Here is a 23,551-nt window from a genome sequence, read left to right on the forward strand (position 1 = left end):
AGTGGGCATATTTGAGTTGCATTATTTGAATACTATATAAAAGAGACAGCCAAAGGTATAAGAAAATGGTACTTGAACTGTGCTCTTTTTCAGTCAGTGAGAAGAAATGAGAGCAAAACCTTCAAAAACCTTCCAGAGAAGCAGGTGAAGAGTTGAAAAGAGCAGACTTTCTCTTGCAGGTTAATCCAATGGGAAGACCCAAACATTCAGATTCTGCTAGTGTGTGTGTGTGCCCGCGCGTGCACATGCGCGCCTGTCTGTGTGTGTAATCTTGTATTTATTGTAACACATACACTGAAAAGATTCTGGAAGTGGGGTGCTGCCCTAACAAAATCCTAAAGTTAAGTTCATGTGAGTGGGTTTAGAACCTTATAGGGGACAGAAGCTGGAAGGACTTTGAGGAATTTGTCAATAAAAGTTTCAAAAATCCTGAAGAAACTTTGTAGAAGCACAATAGGCTTTGAGGAGACCACTGGTGAAGGCTTAAAGCAAAGTGAATGTACAAGAATGTTCACAGAAACACTATTCATAATAGCCAAGAAGTGGGAAAAACTCAAAGGTCTTTCAACTGATTAGCAGATAAACAAAATGTATATGGTATATCTAGGGTTTCCCTGGTGATGCAGTGGTTGAGAATCTGCCTGCCAATGCAGGGGGACACGGGTTTGAGACCTGGTCTGGGAAGATCCCACATGCCGCGGAGCAACTAGGCCCGTGAGCCACAACTACTGAGCCTGCGCGTCTGGAGCCTGTGCTCCGCAGCAAGAGAGGCCGCGACAGTGAGAGGCCTGTGCACCGCGATGAAGAGTGGCCCCTGCTTGCTACAACTAGAGAAAGCCCTCGCACAGAAACGAAGACCCAACACAACCAAAAAAAAAAGTGGTATATCTAGTCAATGTAATATTATTTGTCAGTAAAAAGGAATAAAGTACTGCCACATGATACAACATGGATACCTCGAAAATATGCTAACTGCAAGAAGCCAGTCATAAAAAACTAAGGCAAAGATTTCTTATACTCAACACCAAAAACTCAATCCAAAATTGAAAAAAAATAAGTTAGGCTTCATCAAAATTTAAAAGTTTTGTTTTTGAAAGAAATTTTTAAAAGAATGAAAAATTAAGTCACTGTCTGGGAGAAAATATTTTCAAATCATGTATCTGATAAAGGACTTGTATCCAGTGTACATAAAGAGCTCAAAATCCAGTAAAAGCTAAACAACACGGTAAATATGGGCAAAACATTTAAATAGACTTTTCACTAAAGAATACATACTGATGGCAAATAAACATATGAAAAGATGTTTAACATCATTATTAATTAGAGGAATGCAAATTAAACCACAAGGTAACATTACAAACTATTAGAATGACTAAAGTTAAAAGTGACCATATCATTGCTAATGAGGATGTGGAGTAACAAAATATCTCACACACTACTTGCAGGAATATAAAAGGGCACAACTAGTTTGGAAAACAGTTTGGCAGTCTTTAAAAAGTTAAACATACAAAATATACACCTATCACACGATCTAGACATTCCACTTCAATATATTTATTCAAGAGAAATAAAAGCATATGGCTATATAAAAATTTGTGGCATATCTATATCATGGGCTATTATTTAGTATAAAAGGAATAAATTACTGATATACACAATAACACAGATAAATCTCAAAATACTTATGCTGAGTGAAAGAAGCCATACCAAAAAAGGGTACATACAGTACATAATCCTATTTAAATAAAATTCTAGAAAATAGAAAATGTTTTACAGTGATAGGAAGGACTTAAGTGGTTGTCTGGGGATTGGTGAGGGGATTAACAAGGGGCATGAAAACATGTTGGACCTTGAAGAATATGTTCATTATCTTGATTGTGGTGAAGGTTTAACAGGTGTATACAAATGTCAAAACATGTCAAACTGTTCACTTTAAATTATTCCTCAATAAAGCTGTTAAAGAAAAAAAAATTTTTTTTCTGTGTTCAAATTAATGTTTGTGGATTCTGTCTGTGACTGGGTACTTTGTGATACCCACCCAATTTAAAGTAGCCCTCCAGTCACTATATTACATTGCCCTGTTTTATATTATTTTCTTAGCCCTTACTATCTGAAGTTAATTTGTTTATTATTTGTTCATCTGTACTCTTCTTTTTAACATGGATTCATGCTCAAAAAATTATCTTGAGTTTCTTTCATTCTTATTTTCCTTTCCCCTTACACGAATAACTATATAATTATCGATTTAGACAGAAAAGTCAATTTCATTCATTCCTTCAACAAATATTTGTTGAATGCCTATTATTTTGCCAGTCACTGTGTCAAGTATCAAGCATAGGGAGGAGATGAATCAGCTATGACTCCTGCCTGGCAGGGAACCCTTCCAACTATTGCTCTACTTACTGCCCTTCATTTTATGGTGAAATCTTACTTATCTCTCAAAACCTGGCTCAGATACTCTGTCAGGCCTTTCCTGACCAAACAGACTACCTGCCTCTTTGTTCTTCGTAGGCCTTGGCTTACATTATGTAACAGAATCTGCTAATTTTTTCCATGAATTCATTCTTTCCTTTTACCTTTTAGTGATAGAACCAACCCTCATCTCCCCACTCCGGACACTAAATTCTAGCCAGGCATTTGGCCACCTAACTGTAGTCTAGCCTTTTGTAGAGCAAGGCATGGCCATGTGATTTCAGGATAATATGATATGAGTGAAAGTGCTATGTGCAACTTTTGGATCATCTTTAAGATGAAGCATTTGTCTGGTACTTAATCTTTCCTCTTCCCACTTGCTAGAACACAGACATGAATGTGGGCAATGTGGACGATGAAAATACCCTCGGAAATGGCAGAAAAACAAAATGAAAGAAACTTTGGTCCTTGAATCACCTGCTGGCCCTGAAGTGTTTACTCCTGGATGGTCTGCATGAGAGAAATAATCCCCAATCTTACCTAAACAGTGTATTTTAGAGTTTCTGTCTGTCTGCTTCTCTCTCCCACTCTTTTTAACAGCAACTTCTTTTGTAGCTAATAAAAGCAGCACTGTTAATAGAAACTTCCCCTATGGAACTCCTTGTACAAAGTAAGTAGATCTTATTTTCTCTGGACTGGAAGGACATCCAATAAAGAGCAAGTGACAAATGTCTAATACAACAAAATCAAATCAATTTCCTGGTTATCTACTATGTGTAAGGGACTAAGAAGTTATACTAGTAGTAATTTATTATTGCAAACCTGTTTTGTAAAAACTGTTTTCTGGTACTTCCCTGGTGGTGCAGCGGTTGAGAATCCGCCTGCCAATGCAGGGGACACAGGTTCGAGCCCTGGTCCGCGAAGATCCCACATACCGCGGAGCAGCTAAGCCCAAGCGCCAGGACGACTGAAGCCCGTGTGCCTAGAGCCAGTGCTCCGCAACAAAAGAAGCCACAAAAAGTTTAACACTTAAAAAAAAAAAACTGTTTTCTATTTTACTGATTCCTGCTCTTTATTATTTCCTTCTTTCTACTTCACTGGGTTAATTTTGCCTGTTTTTTTCCTTTTCTAAAGCTTCTTTACATGGGAAATATTTTTAGTAATTTCCTAAAATATAAGTATCTGAAGCTATGATTTTCCTCTAAGTACAGTGGTGGACACATCAACATATTTGGAAATCAGTAACTGTTTAAAATCAGTCGTTACTAATTCTTAACAACTGCATTTTGCCAGAGAAGGTAGTCTGTTTGAAAACAGTCATCTGAAATCTTTCTTTCTTCAAGAGTGCTGGAAAAGAGTGCATTCTGAAGCTGTTGAGTGCAATATTCTCTTTAGGTGCCTTATATCAAGTAAGTTAACTGTGTAGTCCAAATCATCTATAGTTTCATTCATTTTTCTATATGCTTTTTAAATCAGCTACTGAGAAAAAAGTAGTAAAATCTCCCACTATGATGAACTTATTTACTTCTTATTATAGGTCTATCAATTTTTGCTTCATACATTTTGAGTCTGTGTTATTGGGTCCATTCAGGTTTAGGACTGTTAAATCTTCCTGGTAAATTGAAATTTTTGTTATTAGGTAGAGACCCTCTTTATGCCTAATAATACATTTTGCCTTAAAGATTTGATTGTACAATATATTTAAGATGTTTCTCAGGTAAGTAGTACATGATTAAATTTCTTTTTTCAATCCAGTTTGAAAATCTTGGTCTTTTAAAGTATTTGACCTTTTGCATTATTTCAATATAATTACTAGTATATCTTTATTTTTTTTCTCCTATCTTATTTTGTACCATTATTTTTAATATCCTGTCCAGACTACATTTTGTTTTCTCTTTTTTCTTCTCTCCATTTGGGTTCAATTTTTCCTTAATCCATCTTTTTCTCTACCAGTTTGGAAGTTATGACCTTTTCCAATTCTTTTAGTAGCTTTCTTTAAAATATTAACATGCAGGGCTTCCCTGGTGGCACAGTGGTTGAGAGTCCGCCTCCCGCCTGCAGGGGACATGGGTTTGTGCCCCGGTCCGGGAAGATCCCACATGCCGCGGAGTGGCTAGGCCCGTGAGCCATGGCCTCTGAGCCTGTGCGTCCGGAGCCTGTGCTCCGTGACGGGAGAGGCCACAACACTGTTTTAAAGTCTAAAGTTAATTTGTATCTTTACCTTCTTCCCAAATAAGAACCAATACAAGGACCACAGAATGCTTTTCCAAACTTCTTTTATCTGCTCCTCAAACTTATATTGTTATTATGTATTTTAATTTTATCTTCATTTTTAACACATTATTGTTATTTTATTCATTCAACGTTTATTTAGATTTCCTCATACACCTACCACTTTCCACATTCCTTTCTCTTTGCAGTACAGATTTTCCATGTGGACTCACCTACCTTTTGCCTAAAGTATGTCCTAGAATTTCTTTTAGTGAAGGTATGCAGGTAGCAAAGTCTCTCCGTTTTTGTTTCTCTGAAGAATATTTTCCCTTAGTACACTGAAGATAATATCCTGTCTTACGTCCTCACTTGCTGCTATTGAGAAATCAGTTCTTGCTTTTCTAAAGATGTCTTTCCTGCTGCTTTTAAGGTCTCTGTGCTGAATGCTATATTGTCATGATGTGTCTAGATCTGTATTTTTTAAAAAATATTTATTTATATTTTTTGGCAGCGTCAAGTCTTAGTTACGGCAAGCAGGCTCTCTAGTTAAGGCACGTGAGCTCAGCAGTTGCAGTGTGCAGGTTTAGTTGTCCCGTGGCACGTGGGATCTTAGTTCCCTGACTAGGGATCGAACCCACGTCCCCTGAATTGGAAGGCGGATTCTTAACCACTGGACCAGCAGGGAAGTCCCTAGATCTGTATTTATTTTTATTTTTTTTATCCTCTATTCATTAAAAAAAAAACTTCTTTATTCTGTGAATTGATCTCTTTCATTAAAGAGAATTTTCAGCTATCATCTCTTCAGCTATTGCCTCTATTTGCCCTTTGGTCTCCTCCTAGAATTTGATTAGACATTTATTAGATTTTCTTTCTCTTCTTCCAGGTCTCCTATCTCTTGGGCTGAATTCTACATAACGTTTTGCTTTTTCTTTAAATAACTTTGTCTATTTATTTATTTTTGGCTGTGTTGGGTCTTCATTGCTGCACACGGGCTTTCTCTAGTTGCGGCCAGCAGGGGCTACGGTGCACGGGCTTCTCATTGCGGTGGCTTCTCTTGTTGCGGAGCATGGGCTCTAGGTGCGCGGGCTTCGGTAGTTGTGGCTCGCGGGCTCAGTAGTTGTGGCACACGGGCTCAGTTGCTCCAATTAAGCCCCTTAATTGGCTGGCCTTTGGTTTCCTATATATAATAGAGGGGTAGGGCTGGATTCTCCTTTCAGGACCAAAACTCTGTGACTGCACAGAACTATGTGATGTAGAGTATACTCAAAATAGAAGTTTCTGATGCTCAAGACATTGCTTAAGGCAAGCCTACTTTCACATTTTAAACATACTGCAGCATGTTTTAAATAAGCTTACACACTAGTGTGGCCATTAAAAAAAAATCAGTATAAACTACTTTTGTACTTCAAATAGATTCTTAATGATTCTTAATATTTTGACATGTTCTTAGTTCTGAGAACTTCATTATTCTCTTCGTCCTTTCTGGCATTTCAAAATTTTTAATGTAGCTATTACAACTTATGGATTATCTCGGTTTTGCATGAAAAATTACTAATACTCAAAAGCTGCATCTGAACTATCTGCCAGGAGTTTATGTGAAGAATTTTGAAAATATAACCATTTAAAACTGTCAGCATATTGAATTAATCATTTTTAAAAAATCAACCTAATACCACACAGATTAAATTGTCCAAAGTAAGTTTTAATGCAACATATTCACAGGTTTACACTATAAAGTTGTGAAAAGAATATCTTTTTCAAATTTGATTAAGTGCTGCAAGATGTTGAAGAAACTCAGCGCTCAAATGAATTATATGTTTGATGTCATTTTTGGCAAAGCCTCAGAAAATGTCACATAAAAGAAAAACATCTTACTTAAAATAAGGTCTTGACAGCAGTCTGGAATAGTTAACAACTCCATTCCCAAATGGGATTGCTGGTTATAATCAAACTTTTAATGATGGTATTAGTTCCCCCTTGAGACAATTTAAATACCCAAACAAAACAAAAAACATGTGCACGCACACATACACAGCCCTCACCTCTTTTATTTTCTAAAGTGGACAAATTTACAATTATTTCAATTCAGGTTCCAAATATCTAATCTGATTACAAAGTTTCCTTGCAGATTTATCAGTGGCCACTTGAGAAATGACAAGACGGCAGGCTACCAGGCAATGTCAGTCAGTATTTTCTCATTTTGTTTTAATTTATGAGAGGTATAAATAATTCCCATCAGTGATTGAGATATAGACCCTGAGTGTCAGTGCCCTCACATCTTCTAGATCCTAGAGCTGAAAACGGTGGGAATTTTTCATCTCTCATTTACATTTATACAGTTTTTGTATCCATCATCTTCCAAATCTTAGTCTGTCAGATATGAGAGTTAAGAGGAAGAAATACCTCTAAAAGCAATTTGTCCATTTAAGCGTTAACAGTCAATTTTACTTGGAAAGTTTGAAAAAAAAAGCATATTATGAAAAGTTTATGATAAAATAACATTATGGAAAATAATACACATGTGTGTTTCTGGCATGAAGATTAAAAAGTCCAGAAAAATAAATATCACAGAGTTAACCATGGCTGTCTTTGGAAGAAGTATTATGGGGTGATCTTTCTTTTTCTCCTTTATGCTTTTCTACATTTCTGATATTTTTGCAAAGGACATATGTTACTTTTACAATTGGAAGAAATAATACAGCTTTCTTTTTTTTAAAGAGACAGTTATGCCTAAAGGTTAATACCTACCTCTATCAATTAGCAAAGCTATTTTTAATGGGTTAGGAATGGCATAGATATTAATAAAAAGACAAATTGCAGTTACTAAAAATATAGCTTAAGGCTATTGTCAAATTTCGCACATTGGAATTATATCAGTCACCAGGCAGAAAGAATGCTTATTAAAAAAATTATATTAAGACACTGAAGGGCAGCAAAGAGGTACCCCTAACACATTGGTTTTTAAAAGTAGCAAGAGATGAGTCCTAAGTAACTAATAGGAGGTCTGCAAGATGGCACAAGAAAATAAAATTAAATATGCCCATAACATATGGTTATCAAAGTAAAGCTCAGCAAGACTTGTTCACAATAGCTAGTGAAAAGTTTGAGATGGACTGTCCAAAACAGAACAAAGTACTTTATGGACTCTCACATTAAAGATGATCATCTCTTACTCACTGTATCAAAAGATTAAATTCTTGGTCTACTTGTGAGGGTATGTATATCTTTAAACTTGCTATACCCCTTTAAAAGTCTTTATTATTTTAAAAATTATATTTTTGAAAAACTAACTGTTAAAAATAAAGCATGCTTTCTGGCACATAAAGGTAGTAAAATGCATTCAATAAAATTTCACTTGAGAGACTGTCCTGGCTACAAAGGGAAGCTTCATTTTTCTAGGACTTCTAGTAAATGAGGTGTTCCACACAACTACATATTTCAGATAAGAGAATCTTATCTTTAACTGATTAAAATAATAAAAAACTTTTTTTTTTACTAATTAGGTTAGAACGATTGCCTATTCTCTGCCTTATTAAATAGTAATAAATAACATCTAGATTTTTCTTAATGAATCAGGATCAGTATAATGAGTATCAATTATTTGAATACTGACCTGCCTTCAGAATATAATGAAGTATCATCTACAGCAAATATATCTATAATATTCCACTACTATGTTCTTGTGTTTCCTTACCTAACGTCAAGTGGTCATGTATCACCTCTTACTGCTACCTGAATGGAGGTCCCTAGCCATGGCTTTCTCTCTCGCTTTAAAAAATTTTATATTATTTTTAGTCCTATAAAATAATAGGCTGGAAAGATCCACAGGGCAGTCCCTGCCCTAGGTTTTCTTTTGCTTGTTTATTTATTTATTTTCTAATCCTTGAGGTACATTTTACATACCATCAAGTTTACCCTTTTAAAGAGTACTGTCCCACACTTTTATTATTCTTTAATCTGTTTTTAACTTAGAACCAGATAATCAGTTTCTTAGCACCATGCCCAAAGTAAGAATAAATAGAGTATTATTGATGGCTGGACTGAGAGGCTTTCTATGAGTCAAGGGCAAATATACTTTCACTTTTCCATGTAAATAACATTAAAAGTTAGCAGTATAGGGCTTCCCTGGTGGCACAGTGGTTGAGAGTCTGCCTGCTGATGCAGGGGACACGGGTTCGTGTCCCGGTCCGGGAGGATCCCGCATGCCACGGAGCGGCTGGGCCCGTGAGCCGTGGCTGCTGAGCCTGTGCTTACGGAGCCTGTGCTCCGCAACGGGAGAGGCCACAACAGTGAGAGGCCCGCGTACCGCAAAAAATAAAATAAAAAAGAAAAAAAGAAAAAAGTTAGCAATATATTAAGAGTAGACTACGGGAAAAATAGGTCTGATACTTCCAGCCTCCAGGAAAAAAATGATGACTTAGGGCTCCCTGAAGAGAGCTAACTGCTTTGGAAAACAGAACCAGTTCGCTCAGAGAGGAATTAATTCTACATGGTATTAGGCACAACATAGAGCTAACATTCCAGAAGGGTTTCTGTTTCTTATAAAAACCAAGATTAAGCTAGTTTAACATTATATGTTAGATAGATGAAAAGTAGTCAAAAACTATATACTTTAACAACCTATCAAGCCTGAGAGGCCCTAGTCTGACTTAATCCAGCATTAAAAAGATAGTTTGAAGAGGCCTGAAATGGCACAGTGCAATTTGAGAGGTACTAAGCACCTCAGGGATGTGTTTCATGAAGAGGCTTTAAAATTGTTTCTTGATTTACAATCTCAGATTGCTCTTCCTCCTCTAATTTCTGGCGCTAGTCATAGAGCAGGTATTGTGTGCTTGAAACTTTGAAAAGAGGATCTGACACCTTATCTCCCTAGAGCTGATTAGAGAATAAGTCCAAACCTGTATCTCTATGTGACTGTGTTCAGTTTGGTGCTGGTTTTGATATGATGAAACTTAAAGAAATCTGGAAAGGACTTAGAGACATAATTTAACAAAAAGGATTATATAGTTTATTAAAGAACTTGACAGAGCCAACACAGGAAACCAACTATCTCCAATTAACTATCAATCTTATTCAAAATTTATTACCCCCTACAAAAATCCTATGCACAGGCCTGGATGATTTACAGTGGGACTAAAGAGACTCCCAGGCTGTAAACAGGATTGTCCTGCAGTACATCTCTTTTGACATTGCTGGTATCTAAAGTAAAACACCACATTCCTTGTTTATTTAAATTGGGATGTTAGAGCCTACTGCAGATTTTGTATTCAACTAAGAAATGTAATTTTTTTGAATTTTAGAGACAAATTTCATGCTGCTATAAAAATTCTCATTATTTGACTATAATAATGGCTGTATTCCTTCACATTCTATTTCTCTCATTTACTGAAGCCTTCTTTATACATTATCTGAGGCCTTTAAAAAGTAAATAGGTGGCAAAGCAACGCAAAAATTATGAGGTTATATTTTTGTAGTGCTTTTCTCCATACACAGAGGCATAATTATATTTATTATCTGACAATATCTTTGTGATATAAGAAATAGCAGATCTTGAGCTTTACTGGGAAGACTGAAGAGAAAAATGGATGGTCCCATATACATTTTTACTACATAGAGAAGCTTTTTACTACATTGATGTTAAAAAGATTAATACACTTACTCAATTATAAGTATATGCTTTCATACTAGGGCAGAAATGTTAAGAGGTTTCTGGGTTGTAGATCAACATTCTTTCTTAGGGGGCAGCTTCGTTGAGGCATAATTGGCATACAAATGAGCTGTACATGTTTGAAAGTGTACAGTTTGATGGGTTTGGCCATGTGCATATACTCATGGCACTATCACTACAATCAGGTAATATCAAATGGCAATTTATTTTGGACTGTTTAATTGTATGGGGCCCAAAGTATTTATTGATGTAAAAGTAACAATCTTTCTTTCAAATGACTTTTAATTATTGTATTTTCTGTCATAATGGAACTGAAGGAATTAATAAAGAGTAAATACAGCAAAACATTAAAAAAATTTAAATAGCACACCTTATTTATCTTAGAATTTCTATATGGAGAAACAGATGGATCCTGATTTCAAAGTAACTTGTCTCAGGTAATAGAATAGATTTAGAAGCAGAACTATGGTCAGAATATAAATTCCTAATTATCTATACAAATCTGGCTAAGGATCTAGCCCAGGAAATTGGATAAAGATTTTTTTTTTTTTTTGCGGTACTCGGGCCTCTCACTGTTGTGGCCGCTCCCGTTGCGGAGCACAGGCTCTGGATGCACAGGCTCAGCGGCCATGGCTCACGAGCCTAGCCGCTCCGCGGCATGTGGGATCTTCCCGGACCAGGGCACAAACCCGTGTCCCCTGCATCGGCAGGCGGACTCAACCACTGCGCCACCAGGGAAGCCCCTGGATAAAGATTATAAAACCAAAGGAATATTACTCCCTGATCAAAGGTGATTTCCTAAGATGACAGAAGCCCTGAAAAAGTATCACATCTATTAGAGCATCTGGCTAAATGGGAGACCTCCATTCATGCAAGGACAAAACTAGGTAAATTAATGCATGGACATTAGAACACAAAGCTTTCTTGTACTTATGGGTTTCTTTCCAAGTGCTTTTAATGTGAGAATAATACATTAAATTCTAAAATAAAGTTGCAGTAGTCAGCAAGTGTTAGACTTGCCAGATTAATTCACAGAATCAGGAAATAATACTACTGGAAGCTTTACTTAAGAATGTACATAAGTGCATGAACACATACCTTTTAAGAAAGAATATGATTATAAAAATGCAACTGTGAAAACACAGCTAAGGAAAGCTTATTTTGAGATTTTAATTTATGTCATATTTATATGTAACCATATTGATTATAGGCTTTAACTCTAACATAGTATTAAAATTCATATTTTCAGGACTTCCCTGATAGCACAGTGGTTAAGAATCCGCTTACCAATGCAGGGGACACGGGTTCAATCCCTGGTCTGGGAAGATCCCACATGCCGCGGAGCAACTAAGCCCGTGCGCCACAAATACTGAATCTGCACTCTAGAGCCGCCGAGCCACAACTACTGAGCCCACGTGCCACAACTACTGAAGCCCGCGAGCCTACAGCCCGTGCTCTGCAACAAGAGGAGCCACCGCAATGAGAAGCCCACGCACCACAACGAAGAGTAGCCCCAGATCGCCACAATCAGAGAAAGCCCACGTGCAGCAACGAAGACCCAAGGCAGCCAAAAATAAATAAATTAATTTAAAAAGTAGGCTTAAAGAATTCATATTTTCAATTTGTAGATTTGGATAGGAAACAAAATGAAACCATGAATAGCTATATTTTTCTCTTACAAATGTAAAATTATTATTTTTATATAGCACTGTAAATTTATTAAAGGTCTTCTCGTTACGTAATTTACTTCTTACAAGCAACTTGAAGGATGCACAAGGCATTTTATCCCTGGATTTATAAGAAAATGGAGTCACTAAGGCTTAAATAACCTCACTGCTAGTAACTGAAATTGAGTCTTAATACTTTCCTGTTTACTTTGAAATATAATATTCCAAAGCATTCATACAACCATTAGTGTTTCATATAATGAGCACCTAGTATTACTGTCAAAATTTGTATCAAAAATAGTAAATTCTTCTTAGTGAAGAATTCCAAGTAATAAAAGTAGTACTAATCAGGGAAATAGTCACCATTAGAACACCACAGTAAATAACTGTTGCCTATAGGCAATATCCATCAATGGATGCTAAAATTAGTGTGAGGAAGCTTGAAAAGAAACAGGATATTTGTATAGTTGCAAAGTATCTTCCCCTCCAGTACTTACATTCTCAAAGGGAAAAAGAGTAACTTAACAGTGTAGCAACTAAGCAGAAACCACCTTAACCAAGTGATCATGGTAATATCACCAATAAAAAGACAACAGACATCTTGTTACCTCCGGTACAGTGCACTGGGAAGGACATGCCACTTATGTGGCAATCTTTCCCAAAAATGCGTAGCCTCAATCTAATCATGAGAAAACATGAGACAAACTCAATTGAGACGTTCTACAAAATATCTAACCGGTGTCAAGTTCATGAAAGACAAGAAAGGATTGAGGAACCATCACAAATCAGAAGAGACTAAGGAGACATGATGACTAAATGCAATATGGAATTCTGGAAGGAATCACAGAACATACAAAGGGCGCAGGTGGGAAAACTGGTGAAATTCTAATAAGGTCTGCAGTTAGTAATAGTGCTGTGTTAATATTAATTGCTTGGTTTTGATCATTGTACTATGGTTACACAAGACCTTAACATTAAAGGTATCTGGAAACTCAATTTTTGTAACTTCTCTGTAAGTCTAAAATTATTTCAAAATAAAACAATAAAAAAATAAATAGCATGGCCCATTCTGAGACTAGAAGAAAAACGATAGCAACCAAATGATTGGTTTTTTCGGGAAGTTAATTTTAACTGTCTCTCAGATTTAGGGAAAATCCAGGTATTTCTAGATGATATAAGAAAAATTAAATTCAGAAAAGTAATATATATATTACTATAAAAGTAATATATAATTCTCTTTCTAATTATGAAATCAAAAGATTTTTAACCTGGCTAACTTTCATATAAATAGACTGAAATAAGCTCCAGAAGAATCTTCTTTTTGTATGTGTGTTAAGAAATAATCATTCTTTTAAGATTCAAGTCTTTCTTTACCTAATTGTATTAAGTATTTCAAAGGCAGACAAATAAATCAACACAGCACTGTTTATGTCTAATACAGGCCTTAACCATACAACTCTATTTCGGTAATTTCCTACTGCAATTCTCTCACTCCTACTAGTAGATCATGAACTATGTACGAAGGCAAGAATCATCTACTGCCAACTTCATATCCCTAGTCCATCATGGCTCTTCAGATGGGGTGGGAGAATAATAATTACTAGCTCAAAAATGAATAAAAAATTAAAATAAAACATCTTTCCAGTTAAAAGGAATTACTTTCATATATTTAAAATGCTTTTTAATTATAAGAAACAGTCCCCTGGGAAAATTATATATAAACTTAAAATTAAATAACCCTCATTGTATTCTTTCAAATACAATATTTGAAATCTTGTACTCTTTCAAATCTCAATATTGCCAATATAGCTTCTTTCTAATCTGGGTTACATTTTACCCATATGATCTAGTCACATATAAGTTTGTCCTTTCCTTCAAATTCCGTTTATAATTTGTGTCATTCTGGTGAGTTAACTTTTTAATAATTTGTTTCACTCAAACATATTTTGGTGATTCTAAGTTCTACATCAAGTACCTGCCTTTATTATAATAGTCACTGGGGACATGGTACAAATAATCTAAGAACTATGAGCTTTAGATAGTTATGTGGTATTACTCGTGCTACTTAAAATAAATAATAATGCCTATGGCCAAATGCTGTACCACTGTTCTGTACTGGAATACGTATTCTTTAAGGATAGATATTACATCTTATGCTTTGATATATCTCCAGTGACTGCTATAGAACCTAGTAGATAAAAATATTCATGCTTTGCAAAAGCATGAGGCTACACAAGATATATGCACAAAGCAAGTTTGTTAAGCCAAATTTGGTGTACATTATTAAAGGTAACAATCAAATTTCTGATCATGTTCACTGAATCTACAATGTATTTTATTATTGTAAAAAGAAGACAGATTTGAGAGTTCCAACTGTTATTTTGGAAATTGAATATTATATGTTTTATAGCTGAAACAGTTTTAAACTAAAGATCTTCAGTAAAAAAGCTTTTTTGAAGCTATTCTAGAGCTTTATTTAAAAAATCACAGTACAATAAAGAAATATTTAACCTGTATAAAAAGCAGGATATTATTTTGATCAGCTTTTGATCAGTTTTATCAATACTTTAGATTTTCTGTACCTAAACATAAGAGCAAAACCAAAAACAAACAAGAATTTGCATTTAATACTATTCAAACCAACGTATGAATAATGTCTATACAAGTCTCATATATAGGGCCTAAACACTTTTCTTAAATGTTTTAAAGGGTATGCAGTGTAAAAATGGACATTCTATCCTGTGTACTTCTAGATAAGTGCTATGGCAACATTTAAGTTTTGCTTGATGTGAAGTACTCTGTTTATTAAGGAACACTAGTTACGATCATGTTTGATTGAATTTCCTTCTCAGACAAAAGTCCTAAGTGAAACTTAATTTTATTGGCTAACTGGCCAAAGAAAGCATTAAACAACAACAACAAAACTCAACTCAGGAGAGAGGGAATAAGTACCAAGTGAAAATATAAGCTTGATAACTGCCCTTACCTTCACTTCTTTTTTCTGCTTGTTTTGCTGCATTTTCCATTTTCTTTTGTTTTGCTGCTAAGAGTTCCCGCTTTAATTGTCTTGCTTCTTTTCTGAGCTCTTCGCTATAAAGCAAAAACAATTATATAAGTATATAATAGACCGAAAGAGAAAGTTGTTTAGCAGAAACAACTAAATCTAGTTGTCAGGTACACTAAATCTCTAAGAAATACAAAGTGAATAATGTAATTAATTTTGTTTCTGTGTATGTGTGGTATGGAAACATACTTAAAGGATATATTAAAAGTTGTGATTTTCATAATAGCAATATGAGTTACTATGAAATATAGCTCCCTTCCAATATACCAAACAGTTGGTAAGTGATAAATGAACTATTGTTCTCCCTCTAATTTACTTGCAAATTTAACATTCTAGTTTCAGTTTAATAATTCATGGAGATTCCAAATCAAAACAAACTTTTTAATATAAACACTATTCACTAAACCTGGGCATACACAAAAACATTTGGCTTCAAAACTTGTTGAATTCCTAACTGGCACCAATAACTACCACTTATTAAGCAATTATATGCTAGGAGCAGTGCTAATTTTTTTAAACTCAATTAATTTTTAACCCATTTGATATCACAATTTGCCAAATAATTTCCTCTCCTGTGAAACCTATCAGGCTGAGGTATTTTGATAATTAATACAATCATATATTAAAGGCAAATGGAGATGTAAGTTGTTGGCTTCACTGCAAGTCACTTGTTAAGTGACTGGTTTCTACAGGCCACTTTTAGGGCAGGAGATTCAAATTCAAGCCTTGGAAAAAATTATTAACTGCCCATGTCATTAACCCTGAGGGTCACTTGTGAATAGTTAAAACTATGCATTTTATATTTGTGAATGTCAGGCACCCACTCTATTTTCCACAAGCTAGAGTGGGTCATGGAGACTAAGAACACGGTCGCCCAAGGAGGCACCCCATTCTGGAATGTTCTCTAAAGATAATCAAGGTTTAGCAAAATCCTAAGTCTAAAGAGCTCCCTACTGATTCAGCCTTTAGTGCTTCCTCCTAAACACCAAATCTCATACTTTTTTACTTCTGTCCTGTATTAGAGTCACCAAACTGATAGGTCTTACAATGTGCATGACTCAGTTCTTTTCATCTTTTTTCCATATCAAACACACACAGCTTGGCCTCCAAGTCCTCAATTCTGAAACTTCCCTCTCTGATCAAAATCCACTATGTTTTTAGCTTTCTCAGTCTTTCATTCCTACTAAACTTATGCTCACTCTTTTAATAATGAAAGCCAACTCCTTAATCGTAGTTCACAGTCCACCAGTCTATTCTAACCCAGTCGTCTCTCTATCCATTCTGGATGCTATGGTCAGTCATTTCACTGATGTCCTCACCAGAACCCTTAATTTTCTTGATTTGTTTGGCCTGATGGATACATCATAATCACCTAGAAGAACTTGTTAAAACATGTTTGGGGAGACACATCTCCAGAAAATATTATTTCTTTAGATGTGAGATGTTGCCTAGGAATTTGCTCCTGTGACAAGTTACCCAGGTGACTCTAACATGAACTCAGGTTTGGGACCCAATGCATTAGGACCTTACTATAGAAATTATCTTCTCTTTCTTATAACTTCAAGCACTCCTACTTCACTAATCCTTTCATTCAGCCAACAGCATGCTCAAATTTCCCTGTACTCTGCTCCAATCAAGAGATTGCTATCTTTACAAGTGAACTCCTAGCTTGAAAGAATAGTTTATATACAGAGTCTAATTCATCAACCTCTTAACTTCTTAATCTCTTGCAATCTATCCTTCTTATACTCTATTGAAACTGCTTCTATATCAATCAAATTCAATGTCCTTTTCTCAGTCCTCCTCTTCCTCTTTGGCCTTTCTATCATTCAATGATAAGAACTACTTCTTTTTGAAATTCTAACAGACTATGTACCACTTTAGAGTCTTGATTCTCTAATTCTCCTCCGAATAACTCTTTCTCTTCTCATCCTATAATTGTTGGCATCTTTCTCATTTCTATACCCTGTATGCCAGCATTTTTATCTAATCTTATAATATAAGCTATCACTTTTATAATGGGTTATTTCCAAATCTAGACATTTTGCCCTACATTTCTAACTATCTATTACAAATCTCCGTGTACATTACTGCTGTCCAACAGAAATATAAGGTAAGACACATATACAATTTTAAGTTTCCTAGCAGCCACATTAAAAAAAAATGGTGAAAAGAAATGGGTTAAATTAATTTTAAAAACATATTTTATTTAACTCAATAACTCAAAATATCCAAGATATTATTATTTCAACATGCAACCAATATGAGAATATTAATATTTTACATTCTTTTTTTTGTACTAACTCTTCCAAATGCAGTGTACATTTAACACTTACAGGACATCTCAATTCAAACTAGCCACATGTCAAGGGCTTAGATCTAGATGGATGCTTGAGGCTAGATGTCACAAGAATTACAAACTCTCTATGTCAAAACTCCAAGCCATCTCCTTCCTGGCCAAATCTGTCCCTTCTCCTGAAGTCCCTATTTGATTGTGAAACCATTTTCCTCCTAATGACCAAACTCTGTACTTCCCCTGGGACTGTTCACCCTCCCTTTCACTGAATTACCGTAGAGGTATGTCATCTTCCAATCTTTCTCACATGTAACTGCTCCTCTTGACTCTCATCATCAATGCCTAGTTTAGGCTCTCATGATCTATTTCTCCGATAAATGTAATTACTTCCTATCTCTTGACGTTATGTGAGAACAGAGAATAGCAACCACATCTTTGCTCCATCCACTAAACACCCTTATCTTTTTATTATACTAGTTTAAAATTTTTTTACTTTGGTAAGTAATTCAGGAAACTCAGATGATATTTTCTGAAGACTAAGGCCTTGAGGGGAAGATTATTTTGAAAGTTGAAGAAGAAATGCTACATGATGGCTGAACAAACTAGTTATTAGAGAGATCTGAAGTATGCAAAGAATGAGAGGCAATGAGAGTATAACTATTGTAGAGTCAGTAGAGCACAGTCATTAAAATGATTAACTCAGGGTTCAGAAAGTCCTGACTTAAAAGCCAACTCCATCACTTATAGTCTGGGAGACCTAACAACAATTATTTAACTTCTCTGAAACCCAGCTTCCTCAACTATAAAATCAGAGTAAGGTATCTGAAATGTTGGGCATTCAATACATGTTCAACAAATGATGGCTATTATTATTTAGATCTTATGTTTGAAACAGTACTACAGTTAAGGGCTGTTTGTCAAGTAGGAATATTTCCTTATTATATTATTTATTATAAACAAATCCTACCTCTACTCCATATGGAGATCAACCTTGTTTGTAATTTTTAAAAAGGGCAAAGAATGTGTAATGCCAGCTTCTAAAAATCTATCCTTAAATAGTAAAAGATTTAGATACACTATTGAATTAGCCATAATAATATACAAACTGAACAATGATGAATAAGAACTCAAAAAAGACAAAGTGAGACAGAGAAGGTTTAGGTCTTTACAGATTATTAAAGTATGTTTTCATTATACTGAATTTTTCAAGTAATTAAAAATTACAACATTGTCAAAATCTTTCAGATTATTCAAACAACACCATTTGTTAGTACTTGTGGAATCCATAACTCTTAGAATGAAGTACAAGTTTTTAACCTAGTCTTTAGATCACAGTCTAGTTTTAGGGTTCCCAATCTTACATTCTCTGGAATATAATTTTATCCATTGGTAATAGAATATATTTGAATCTGTTCAAATGCGAATGAAAATTGTAAGCCTGGAGTATATGTCACCTTATACTGCTTACAAAGCAATCATACAAACTATGGGCTTGCTTGAGTCTAGGCAGCATCTTTTTGGCTCCCTCAAAGCCTAGTTTCTACTTGTATGGTAAAAGAAATAGCTTCTATAGGTTACTATTAACTCTAAGCTAATTAATTTTTTCCTAATAGGTAGGTCTCTAATTTGGATTCATTTGAATTTTAACATGGTTTGTATGACATCACCATTATCCATCAAATAATTCTGCATTGTATATATTTTTAATCTGGTAAATCTGTAGTATACTCTGTTCCAATGAAAAAAAGAATTCCTTAAAAACATCATCCCAATAAAATATCAGGAGCCTAGAAACTATAGTAGCCTTTATATACTTAGTAATAGCAAAGAAATTACTAATTCATTCAGCAGTTTCTGGAGCCTCTAATATCCGTATTGTACCATTCTGAGTGATGACACAGAAATCGAGATGAATAAGGAGGGAAAGGAATCTAACTTTGCTAGGTTCTTTAAATCAGTTACCTCCTTACCACTTAATGTTCTCAATAACCTGAGATATAGGCATTTTATAGGGAAGAAGGCTGAGGCTTACAGAACTTAAATACTAAGCCTGAAGTCACACAATCTATCAGAAAGTGAAAGAGCTAGAAACTGAAAATGAGATTGTCTGAATTCTAAGTCTATGCTCTTTTCATCATGGTATAACTGAAACCTTGAGAAAGTCTCCAAGGAGCCTAAATTCCAAGGAGAGAGATAAATCATGTACATAAATAATAACAACAGTACATAATAGAAAGCAATAACTGCCATGACAAAGAAATGACTGAAGCATTTTGAAATTCTGAGGAAAGAATACTATACACTAAATAAGGGACGGCTTCATAGAGGAGGCATTTGAAGAGGACCCCGAAAGATGAGTAGAAATTGGCCAAGAGGAGATACAATGAAAGGCATCCAAGCAGTGTGTCTTAAAGATGGGAGATGGTAAAACATAGGGTGCACGTTAAAACATTATGCTATAGCACAGATGATTTAAAGGAGAATAGAAACAAAAGATAGAGCTAGGAAGAGAGCCTGGGGTAAAGTCTAAATGCTAGGTATTTGTGAGGAGCCCAGGTAAGAATGTTGTCCTTCCGTTTTTTCCACATCTTTGAGCGTCCATTTCTTCTTTTTTTTTTACAACCAATTTCTCAATGGCTCTTGTCTTCATTGTATCCACTATCCACCTGTTTTAATACCTTACCTGTAACCCACACGTTCCTTAAACTGCTGTCCTAGAAGAAGTACCTTCTTCACAAACTTCAATGGCTTCCCTTTAGATCATAACTTAGACCTTCAGAAGAATCCAGCTTTGTTGACCCCTGACCTCTAACCTTTTGCGACCTCAGACTTAGTGCCATGCCTGATCTCGTTCTACCTTTTGGATATTCTTTCTCTGTTTCCACTGGCTTTTACTCTTCCACCTCCTGCTTCTCAAATTTAGGTGCTTCTTAGTAGCCTAGTCTCAACCCTCTCTTTTTTTCTTCTCTTCTTTATAAATTTCATCCATGTTCAGGATTTCAATTCTATTTTCTTAATGCAGTCAAAGTGTAAAAGCAAGATCGTTAGCCTATGCTCTTTACACATTTCCACTTTCAAGCTTAAATTCACATTTCCAACTGCCAGGTGGATACTTCAATTAGTATCCCACAAATCCACAAATTTACCATTTTAAAAGTCAGATTGATCATTTTGGCTACTCAAAAAACACCACCTCATTTTCTCTCTCCTTTCTTTGATAAGCCACCAGAACGCTGGTTGTCAGGCCCATCTTCTAGTATTGCTCTCTTACTCTCTACAGCTGTTTAGTAGCCACATTCTTCCTCCTTTACAAAGTCTCTTCCTTTTTATGGTTAGTGACAGCTGTTTAGGCTTTCGTGACTTCACTATGACCACAGTCTCCTACTTGGTCTACGTGCTTCTGGTCTGACCTTTCTTCCATTCATTTTGCACACTTAGGCCAAATCCTACAATTCTACTCCCTAATCTTTTTAACTCCCTAAGTCCTACTGAATTGTGCACTAATTTCTTTCCCAAGCATTCAAGTCCCTCTTACGAGCTACCTTCAAACTGCTTTTTCAACTCTATCACAGATCCTCTACGGTTACTCTAAATTTCAGCCAAAACACACTAGTCGTACTTACCGTGGCAAACTTTGAGCTTCAGCACATATACGCCTTTGTTCATGCCATTTCCATTACCTAAAATTGTCTTTTCTCCCTATTACTGCCAACTAAAGTCTTCCTCATTTTTCAAGGCTTCATGGAGAAAATGGCACTAGAGCACAGCTTTGGGGCAAAGTTGTCAAGCTCACTGTACCTCAGTTTTCTCATCTGTAAATTCTGACTATATTCAGCCTATTATTATAATTAATGATTAAGGATTAAAATGAGTTCAGAGCACTATTAGGTGCTTAGAAGGCAGTTTTTTTTTTTTTTTTTTTTTTTTTTTTTTATTTTTTTTTAAATAAAATATACTACAACCAACTCATGACTATTAAATTACATGAGCAATTTAAAGAATTAAAACTTTAAATAAAAATCAATCATTTTAAGGACAATGATACTAGTTACTATACTATTAAAGATGCATACTCTAATCTCATTGATGGGTTGTTTTATCTTCTTATGGCCAATGTCCATTCCAAAAGAGTAAATACAACTTTTGTATAAAAAAAGGAGACATGTTTATCAGAACCCCTAGACCCAACATCATTATATGGCCACAGGAAAGCAATTAATCCTCCTTTGCCTCAGTTTTGTCATCACCTAAGAATAGTCTGAGGAAGGTGTAAATTAATATTTCTGAAATGCATAATCATAATTATAAATGTAAAAAGTGATTATACTATGTAGATCATTCTATTTCAAGTCCTCTGGATTTAGGATCTTAAGGTCCATAATCTAAGGAAATGGTGAGATGCTGAATATAGTCTTCACCTTAGACACAAAGAAGTTGAAGTATAGAGATGGTGACTGTTTTTTTTCAATATTGCCTAAGTCAGTAACAATACTGTAAATATGATACAGACATCCTAATTCTTTATGCAGTTTTTCACTTAATGTGCTTACTACCCACTGAATGAAAAGTACATTTAGACTTGAGTACCTTATTTTTAAGCTGAACAACAGAAGACACTATGAATAAGTAACTATGCAGGAAAGTTTTTATACCTACAGTATATTTATATTTTTATCGGACTGTTTATAGTACTTTATAAAAGTTAAAAATCTTGCAATTTTTAAAAATCATACAGCTTTTCAACTTGAGATTGAGGATTTAAAATGTCAGTGACAAGTATCCTGCATGATTTTCAGTCAGTTTTTATTTTTTCCCAGATGCTTTTCTCATTTTCTCCAGTTTCCAAGAATGTGCCTTAGGAAAATTTTGAGTTATATCTGTTCTTTTTTCTTATGGCATGAGAAATATTATCTTAATATAAGGGCGGTGAACTCAAACACTGACCTCCTCTAACATTCACCTTCAAAAAAAAAAAAGGTAAAGTTATCAAGACCTGAGTATTTGACATGCTTTTGAAGAGAACTTTAATCTACAAAAATGAAATGGACTATGTATACATATCTCCTTAATACATACGATGGTAAATGAATTTGCTTAGAGACTTTGTTAAGCAAGCTGACGGCTAAACACATGTCCATTACAGATCACTGCTTCTTGGACCATGGATGCAGTACTTGCAGTTAGCTTAAGCCTGCTATTTCCCAACATCTGATAAGAATTCATAACACATGGAAATGATTGCAAGCCAAACAGTACAGCCTTCATGGTTTTTAGTCTGTCGCTTTAATCACAAAGATACCGAATCTGTTTGTAATGAAACAACAGCTTGGCTGTTGATGAAATCATAAAATAGCTGTAATAAAAGCCCATCATAAGTATTAAAACTAAAAATGTATGGCACGATTTGTAGTATGGTATCATCAGCAGGAGCAGAGATGCAAGTTAAACATGTATCAGGAAAGTATTTCAATATGCTACAGTTCATACATTAATTTTGAAAATATATACAGGAAATAAAAAAACAAATTAAATCATGGAACCCCTGATTTATGTGTTCAAACTGTTCTACCTATTATTAGCAGTATGGTCTTAGACAACTAAGTTAACCAATCTAAGTCTGTTTTCTCATCTTGAAATGAGAATAAAAGTAAGGTTGTAAGGAGGAAACATGATTCCATGGAAATTACTTAGTGTACTTAACATGGTACTTGGCCCAAATATGTGCTCTACATGAGTTTGCTTCTTCTATTATTATCATCATCATTTTCCTCTCCAGCACCAACACTACTTCTGTTCTTACTATTTACAGAATCAATTACCGACAAAATGAGACCTCAGGCTAACTAAAGAAATCAAAAAGGCAAACCCTTCCATTTTTCTCATGGATGCATAGATTTCAAAAGCTTACCGATAAGTTTTTCTGTTTGATGTATTGCTTGGATTAAATATCATATACTATGGGGCTTCCCTGGTGGCGTAGTGGTTGAGAGTCTGCCTGCTGATGCAGGGGACACGGGTTCGTGCCCCGGTCCGGGAGGATCCCACAATACTATGAAAATAAGAAATATAACAGTAGAAAAAAACCCTAAAAATTACAAAATTCTTATACCTTAATTCTGGTCGCTAAACACTTGGAATGGAATTGCTTATTTTCATTCATTATAGTCTAGTTGAGAAGTTAAGGAGTAAATAAGTAAACAAGGAAATGTGTATATATATATATATATATACCC

At 35.1% G+C, this 23,551-nt stretch overlaps 1 protein-coding gene across 1 annotated transcript in view; it reads right to left on the reverse strand.

Annotated features, from left to right (window-relative positions):
* Positions 1 to 23,551, reverse strand: part of CWC27 (CWC27 spliceosome associated cyclophilin) — a 220,447-nt gene that overhangs the window by 89,749 nt on the left and 107,147 nt on the right. The window contains exon 11 of the mRNA XM_024753101.1: positions 14,945 to 15,048. Within this exon, the coding sequence (XP_024608869.1) occupies positions 14,945 to 15,048 (104 nt within the window). The remainder of the gene's footprint in view (positions 1 to 14,944; positions 15,049 to 23,551) is intronic.

Source organism: Neophocaena asiaeorientalis, unplaced genomic scaffold, assembly GCF_003031525.2.
Source record: "Neophocaena asiaeorientalis asiaeorientalis breed wild unplaced genomic scaffold, Neophocaena_asiaeorientalis_V1.1 scaffold399, whole genome shotgun sequence".
Taxonomy (NCBI): domain Eukaryota; kingdom Metazoa; phylum Chordata; class Mammalia; order Artiodactyla; family Phocoenidae; genus Neophocaena; species Neophocaena asiaeorientalis.